The following is an 8689-nucleotide window of genomic DNA, read 5'->3' as shown; positions in this document are numbered from 1 at the left end:
TTCTAAGCTTTTATTGACCAATACTTTTTTTTTAAGCAAAATACTTTCCACTAAATGCTTCATCTCTCAGTCAAAACATGGACAGCTTTAGATCAAAGGTTTGTGTCTCAAATGCACTACAGATAATAATTTAGAAAGGAATTGAAAGGTTTATTTTAATATTAGTACAAACACAAAAATTTGTATTTTCCAAAGAATACAATCCCATAAAATAATGATATGCACTTCTGCAATCAAGTCAGTCTGAAACTTCAACGATTACACAAGTGGAAAAAGTGTTAAGAATTCTGAACCCAGGACCCACAGGACTTTCTGGAGCACATGAGTCTGTTGACTTCAGCCTAAACTTTGTCTAGTCTGTCTAGCTCAGGATTGACCCCTGTCTTATCATGTAACATAACTTCTGTAGCAAACACTTGTCTTTCAGAACAGCAGGGTGTTTCCAACAAATAAAGGTTAACACGTCTTTAGAGGCTTAGCCAATATTGCAGACAAAGCAATGTTTCAGGTCACACAACCAGTGAGCTTGACAGGGAGCTTCCTTTGGCAAGTTAAGGTATCCTAAGTGCAACACTTATTAACATGATCATACTCTTCATAGAACAAGGCAGATCAGTGTCTACGTTAGGAACCTGTACATTCACACATGACATAATTCAACTCAAGTATTTAGCGCTGAAGCAGGACTCCAAACTGTTCAGGTCTCTTCCAGAAATATCAAGTTTTACTGCTGAGCACATTGTGTTTCTGCAGTTGGCTTAGAGGATACATGCAGTGTCGTATATTTTTTCTTTTGTCTTTTCTTCTCAGTCATGTTTTTATTTTCTTTCTTATCTTCTCCCATAGTTTCAAATCTGGACTCATCTGTTAACCTATAGGCAAAGCAATCATTCTAAATATATATTTAGTTAATAAAAAACAGGGCTAAAATAATAGTTCTAAGTGAAGTCAACAAGCCAGCTGGCATATACAAGACCATACATATGCAAAGACAGAGCAAGCCATGCTTAAGAACAAAATGATATAAAAACAAAGCATTTTTCTATGAGTGCTATTCACATACCACTTGAGGTATAGCCTCCCCTGCCTCATCTGCTGAAATGTTTGATAAAAAAGGTTACCTATTGTGTTAACTGGTTAGGATCAGCCTTCAAAAAAAGAAAACAAACCACAAAACCGATAGTGACTGTACCACAGACATAAAAGATCAAGTTCACAAAAGCAGAACCCCAAGTAAAAAGTCCCAGCAACACAAATAAAGCTTTGCTTTAACACCACCAAAAAAACCCCACTTCACTTCAAGCAGTATACTAGGTTCCATCCTAGTTCTACACTACTGCTGCCTTTATCTTAGTGCCCGAATGCCTGAAAAGAAGTCATTGTAATACGTTTCTTTTCAGGTTTGAAATTACAGATTTGTCCACTAACATGTTTTGATTCTGCTATTAATGTAAACAGGAATACAACTGCCACACTGCTATTGAAAAAGCACGCTAAGCCCAAGAATTAGACTTCTACACACAACCAGATGTTTTGATGGCTTAAAAATTACTTAATAAACACACAAATGTGTCACTAGAACAAACTGATAAATGGTGGTATTTACTCAACCAGGTCACCCACAACCAACTACTTACTACACACAATTATTTCCACAGCACAACAAATAACGAAGTCCCAAATTAAACATGGCTTTACATACCAACAAATCCGATGCTGACTCATCACCATAGCTGTTAAAGCATTTCTCTAGTGACAGTATGGATTTTCTGGTGGTCTCAAGAGCCCCCACTAAACAACCCACAACAACCTACAGCCGCTTTCAATGATAGTTCTCCAAGTACGAAGAGCTGCTAACCAGTTAGAAGTTTACCACACAGAGATATACAGCTGAAGATGAGCACTATGATAAAAGCTGCCACAAAAATGTTGGGGGAAATTTAGCTACATATTTTCCCCCCCCATCCCCATCTATCTTTACACACAAATATATCAAATTAATTTCATTCATTGCAAGCAACATGCATATTATTTCCTGTAAGCACTGAAGACAACCAGACTTTGCTGTGCATGTCCCCTAAGCCAGCAGTGTTTGCTCCACCATTTGCTTTGTGAGTTCGCATCAGTAATTCTGAGAGGTAACCATTTTTTGTTCATAGTCAGCTTTCCCCCAGCTGCTCCACATTTTAGATGGGCTGCTACTTCCAAGGTGCAAATAATGATGCGGTTACAAGAATAATCAATTATTCAGAGAAGGCAGAAAAAGCATTTCTCACTAATCATTTTCTGGCTCATGTTTGGTCTGCTGTTCTGTCTGTGCTTGCCTAGCAGCTGTAATTAGTGATTGACAGCTTGTGCCTACGGTTCTGTTCCTAGGGTAGACTACTTTCATTTGTCCTTCCACTTCTACCTTAAACCTACCTCTGTACAAGGCCACCAAAAACATTCATCTAGTGGCCAAAATTTCCAGCATGAATTCCCAATAAAAATAAAGAACAAAGCAGGAACTCAAACATATCAAAAGGCCAAATAAAAATTGAAGGGACTTAAATTGTGTTCTAAAGCAGCACAATTTGATTTATACCTAGTACTGTAAAAGAGGAGTGTTTTCTAATTCTGTTAGCATGTAGTGTGACAACTACATACACACAACTCTGGAAATGAAATTCACATCAGAGACATCACATTGTTCCATAAAAGTAAACAGCTATTATAATTTATTTGAAGAGAGAAAAATAACCTCTTTATGCTTTGAAAGCACACCAAAATGTTTATGCAAGTCAGCCTAAAGTAAGCCAACTTCATCAGACCAGAACTATGTTAATAAATCCCTAAAGTCATTAATCAGAGGACTGACACTGACTTCTGAAGATGAAATGAATGAGCCATTCCATGTTACTGAGCTATGCTTTTAAGTTAGTTACAGCTTTTAACTGGATCAGCAATAGATTGCCATAATTTTCCTCACTTGAAAAACCTTAATTTCTGGCAAAGGCCTCAAGAATAGCCCAAAGATTCAAATCACTGAGTTTTAACATGACAATGAACTGACTAACCAAGCAAATTATTTTTTCCTCTTTCATTCTTCCTATGTTATAGCTGGCCTGCAAATGCTCCAGGACCAATTACAGCCTACGAGCTGTTGAACCATAGTTTTATTACCATATGAATTCATTTTTTAAAAAAAAAAATAATTCACATTTTACTAGTATGCACTAGATCATGTCTACAGGCAGCTTATTTAACAAGAAAAAGGACAACTGGAAGAGTTCAGTTAACATATTCCAAAGTTAATTGTGGAACATGATGCTCAGCTGTTAAGTCTCATGGAACTCAAAAACCTGCCAGTCTCTTTTAAAACTGTCTCCTACTAGTGTCCATGATAATGAAGGAGCAGGAGAGGCAAGGTGTTAGGAACTGCAGCCCCCAGTCCCCACCTCTCTGTGCCACTCGGTGAAGAGGAGATCCAAGCTGGGAATCAAGGCAGGAAAGAAGGGTTGGAGGTGGGCTCACAGAAAGGTGGATTCATTTTTTACTGTGCCACATTTTTTAATTGACAGTGAGTTAGTCTTGCCCCGGTCAAGTTTGTCTCATTTGTATCTAATTGATTCCTGTCTTGAACTGAACCCATAAGCTTCTTCCATCTTATTTTCTCCCCTATCCTTTTGAGAGGGGGTTAGAGCAGCTGGGCGGGCATCTGACAGCAAGCCAAACTTAACCCCCTGCAGACCTCATACCAAGGCAGCTCACAGACCACCTCTTACAGCACTGTCATATTTCACTAAGTGTTAGCAGAGGAAAATGGATGGATCAGAAAAAAGAAAGCATGTGAAACTGTAACATAGTTCTATCAAACCTCATCTCTGTAGACTCCAAAAATGACATCTAATGGGGGTTCCTTCCACCCACTGAAGGAAGATAAATTAGTCTCATCAGGTGGAGCTTTATTTCTTGAGAATGAATGCCATGCCTAAAATCCCAAAGAGTATTAGTTACCAAGATCTCCTCCAGAGCCAAATGCCTACAGGCATTTGGACAAAGTCCAAGTGAGGTAATTTGGTATATGTAATCTAACTACACAACATAAAAGAGCAAATAAGCTCTTAGGCAACCAAGCCCTTCTTTAGATCTAACTAGAGCAAACAACCTCAAATTTAAATGCAAACTAAGCTGGGCAGAAAGGGCTAGGACTTGCTGTTTCAGAGGTGAGGAAAAGCATTTAAATACAGAGAAGTATCTCTTTATTGACCAGCTAGCCTAACAAAAGTTAGCACTACCTATAACCTTTGGATTGTCCAAATTACAGTAGCAATCAACAGCAATCATGACTTTTAGATATTGAAATTTTTTAGTGTCAACTACCGTTTTCTCAATACTCACATAGCATATCCTCATCAGTAGCATTCCAAAGAAAGCATTCCCATGCTTACTCAGTTTAGACCTGTGCAACTAAACAGTCACACACGGCAGACAGGTAGATAGCCTATTAGTTCAGCTCACCCAGCCTGACCTTGCTAAACCACATGAGCAAGCAAGACTCATCAAACAAGGAAGTTTGTCACCTGTACAAGTACATACAGATCACCTCTGACCATCGCCTCCTAAGCTAAGCTGACAAAGCTTTTCTAACAGCATGTTCTAGACATGAAGTTTCCAATCTGCTTGCAGAGGTATTAAGGCTCTTTTCACTGCCAGATTTCACAGACCAATCATGAGAAAGGCAGACCAATTATTCCATAAAAGCTACTGTAGTTACATAAGTAACCCCTGATGAGCACAACAGCCTTGTTATCCGTAGCATCGCGTTTTACTTCACATGAGGTGAAACACTGAAAATGATCTACCATGCACATGCCCATTATTTTCTCCTGCTCCAAACTCATTTTCAGGTCCACATTCCAGCTTAAGTTGCCAATGTTTTTTGTGCCTTGGCATTCAGCTATAGTAGGGTTTGGCCACAGTCACAAAACAGTCCAGGCATTCTTTTAGTGTTTAGAAATCAAACTTCTCAAATACTCAGATTTGATCATGACTTAGTATTTCATAATAAATCACAACAGATCAATGTTAAGTAAATCCTCAACGTTTTCTCAACAACATCATTAACTGAGGATTTAGTAGTTCAACAGTCAGAAACACGGACAGAAACTTTGCCCTGGATTTCCATTTTACAGGTTCATACCATCCCTGAAAACAACTTACAAGCTTATATGGAGTTTTATGGCAGTTCTGTTTTTGTGTTGTGAGGTTGTTTTCTTTCTTTTTTTTTTTTGGGGGGGCGGGGGGAGTGTTTAAAAACTCTTGATTTGTGTTTTGTTGCTATTTGAACCAAACACAATGGGTGCAAGATGACAACCCTTCTTCTGAACTACAACTTGATCTTCCTTTTCCCCTTTTTCCACTCACTCTGCTTTCAAACATCAACTCCAGAAAAGCATTTCCTCTCCACACGCCCCCTCTGGCAGGTTCACCCATTCAGCTCACCTAGCTGTTTCCAATAAATTCCTGTTTCCTGCTGGACACAGTATCTTCACCAGATGAAATGAGCAATGTAATAGAAGTTCTTCACAGCCAGGTTACATGCTAGCTGTCCCTTGGTGTGCACAGAACACTGTCAGAACACAGTACCATCACTAAATTGTTGAAGCTTTCCTCTCTACTTTCATCACCCACATCCGACGTCCTTCGTCTTTCCTCCTCAGTAACACTCCCTGCGTATTCTGACATAGCTACTTAAATTGCTGTTTCTGCCACATTCTTTCCAGAATGTTTCAGATGGTACTGTTTGGTTACTTTAAATATGTTAATTGCATCCAATACAACCTTGACCAACCCATCCCAGACACAACATGCCAATCTTGTTACCTCTGAATGCCATTCATTTCAGATATCCTATACGGATTTCCATGTGTCAGGCCTTCATCTTTCAAGCTGCTGTCAATCTCAACTGAATAAACTACTTTTACTAGCAGCTGTAAGCTCAAAAGTATCTAGACTATCCTAGATTATTTTCCTTCTCCTGAACACCCAAACACATTTTTACAAAAATTACGAATATCAAAAAAAAGTAAATGGATTAGCTGGGTAAAAAAAAACAAAAACAAAACAACAAACAAAACAGCATTGCTTTCACCAGGATGAAAAAAGTTGGAGATAATGACTGTTCTGAATTGCTTTACCATATATCCATGGCTAAGTTGAATTCTCAGTTCAGGGGAAAGACTTGATTTTGCTTGAGCAGTTGTGCTAGTCGTTATCATGCATTCAGATGATGGAAATCAGCTGTCTGACAACACAAATAGCCTACTTAATTTGCTATTATCCTGCATAGCGCAAGTTCTGTTAACCCAATTCAGATTAAAAATTACTTAAGTAGTTCCTATGCTTTTGGCTAAATCTGAAAGTTGAAGAGGGCTGAAATTCCGTGTGAAACTGTAGCATGATACCTATCACATTAGTTACTTTGGTACACAACACCAGTGTGTGGCAGCTTTGAAGGCACCAAGCAGAGTCCCATTTCTGAAGTTAGAGCAAACAGCATGAGCATCATGCTAGCTGCACACCTTGAACTTTTTCATGTAATGGGAAATTTCCAAGATTATTACAGTTTCAAGAGTCTTTGCCATTAGTCATTGTTTTAGTCTTTCTAAAAGGTATTGAGAGATTCAACGCAGGCAGCTGGAGCTGAGGAATTACACTGCATGCAACACTGAGGAAATAGATAAAGAAGTGGATAGCACAGTTCATGCAGCGAAAGAAAAGAGATGCAGGTCTGTGCCGATTGCCTGGACTGTACACAGAAGCTGACACTGACCTGGGGGCAGCTGAAGTCAAGGAATTATTCCCACTTCTGCTACATGAAGTAAAAGCATCATGTTTTTCGTCTTTAGTTTTAGCTCTCTTTCTTTCAGGTTCAGGTACTTTCTGCATTGGATGAAGAGCTATATTTATTGGTGGTGCTTCAAGAGCTTGTTTTGTTGGAGAAGCATCACTTGGCTCCAAGTTCTTGGAGGTTATCTTCGTTTCCTCCTTACTGACCAATTGAGTGAGACCAGCTTCTTTGACTGAAGTACTTCTGCTGTCCAAGTATTCACAAGTAGTGTCCACTGGAATCTTCTCTCTCTTCTTTTTAATTTCAGCACCCTTAAGTAACTCTAGGAAAAACAGAATTTTTTTTGTACAGAAGTGAGGCTGGAGTTAACTTGTCCACCAACATGTACATAATGCAACTAATAAACATTTCACGTGACTGAAGAGCTTGTCATAATTCTTAATAGACAACTTAGTTATCTTAAAGAATATCCCTTCCCATAATCTTTTATCATCAGGTAAGCATCCCAGTAGAAATTAGCTCACAAGAAACAAAAATCTGTCTCCCCATCTTTTTCCCCCATCCACTCTGCCTTTTTATCAAGGCTTTTAATTTGATGCTCTAAACTACACAAACACGCTCAATTATTTTATTTTCATTTTGAAGGCTGACGAGGTAAGGTTTTACAACTCAGGTTTTAAAATGAAATCCTGGGACAACTTACAAAAGCAAGTCACCCAACGGCTTCCCCATTCACCTTCCTCCACAGGCTACAACTCCTTTGTGCACATACCCAAGGATCAGCTCTTTTTCAGTTGGGCCTCGGCTGTCACAACTTAATCTGTATTAACTTCAGCTACTGAACAGTTTCTTCTCCAAACGCTTTGCACTTCTTCCAAAGCTCTTACCAGCTGCCTACATTCAGAAGCTGGTACTTCTCCTCAGACAGATAGTGCTACTATTAGGAAAAGCACCTCCTGAATTTGTTCTCACCTACCTCACTATGGCTATCTAGTGATACTCTATAAAGCCTCTGAACACTCATCTGTAGTCTTTAGTCTTCTGAAATTAGCATTAGTATGCGTATTGAAGTGAGCTCCTCAAGCAACACAGCACTGCTTCAGTAGTTTTTGGACCAGGCTATTATAAAAAAATATGGCTATCTAAACATCAGTTTATATCTGGAACTAACTCAATGTCTTCCCACTTAAAGCTGTTCAGCTTGGAAAGTTGAGAAAACTGCCTATTTCTTTTTTTTTCCTCTAAATGCAGAAGTAACACTTACCTTCAGGTTCATATTTCATTTTTAGCTCATCCAGCATAACTCTCAAGTTCATGTTCTCACTCTGACAAGCTTGCAATTGCCTTTCATTTGTAAAGAGTTTCCTTTCAACTTCCAGAACCCTTTGACTTTCATACAGAGCTTTCATCCTCTGCAAGGATAGTTCATTTTTCAAGGTTTCAGTTTCCTTGCTAGTGGGAAGAAAATTATACAGCCATTCAGACTCAGGTTTTTCTTGGATTTTTGGCTGGTTCGTTCTCCTAATAGCAACCACAGTGAGGCGACAGACTTTTCAGGAAATCCCACAGCATACCATTGCCTCCTGCTGGGATGTGCAATACTTTCAGCTGTGGGATTAAAAACAGCCCTGAGGCTAAACACTGAGGATTTTCTAATTAACAGATACGGAATTCACTAGCCAAAGAACACATCCCAACTAAATAGTCCAATAAAACATTTCAAGAGTTATTATCTGGTTCTTTTTTCAGGTGAATACAACCTGTAGTTTTAAAAGTTCTCAATTGTCTAGGAGTATTAACAACATTTCTAGAGGAAAGCAACAGTAACGTACAGTAATCATAGAATCATAGAATCAT

The 8689-nt window shown here is 38.8% G+C and overlaps 1 protein-coding gene across 1 annotated transcript; it reads right to left on the bottom strand.

Moving 5' to 3' along the window:
- Nucleotides 1–724: 724 nt before the first annotated feature.
- LOC103771838 (protein Spindly-like) lies at nucleotides 725–8284 on the bottom strand (the record flags this gene model as incomplete). The annotated part of the gene is made up of 3 exons (XM_008939154.1): nucleotides 725–872; nucleotides 6815–7154; nucleotides 8097–8284. Coding segments are annotated over 3 exons (676 nt in total), but the record flags the coding sequence as incomplete, so codon positions are not given.
- Between the last annotated feature and the right edge of the window lie 405 nt (nucleotides 8285–8689).

Source organism: Merops nubicus, unplaced genomic scaffold, assembly GCF_000691845.1.
Source record: "Merops nubicus isolate BGI_N331 unplaced genomic scaffold, ASM69184v1 scaffold9974, whole genome shotgun sequence".
Classification (NCBI taxonomy): Eukaryota; Metazoa; Chordata; class Aves; order Coraciiformes; family Meropidae; genus Merops; species Merops nubicus.
The sequence above is the reverse complement of the archived record's forward strand: the minus strand, read 5'-3'. Positions and strand labels throughout refer to the sequence as shown.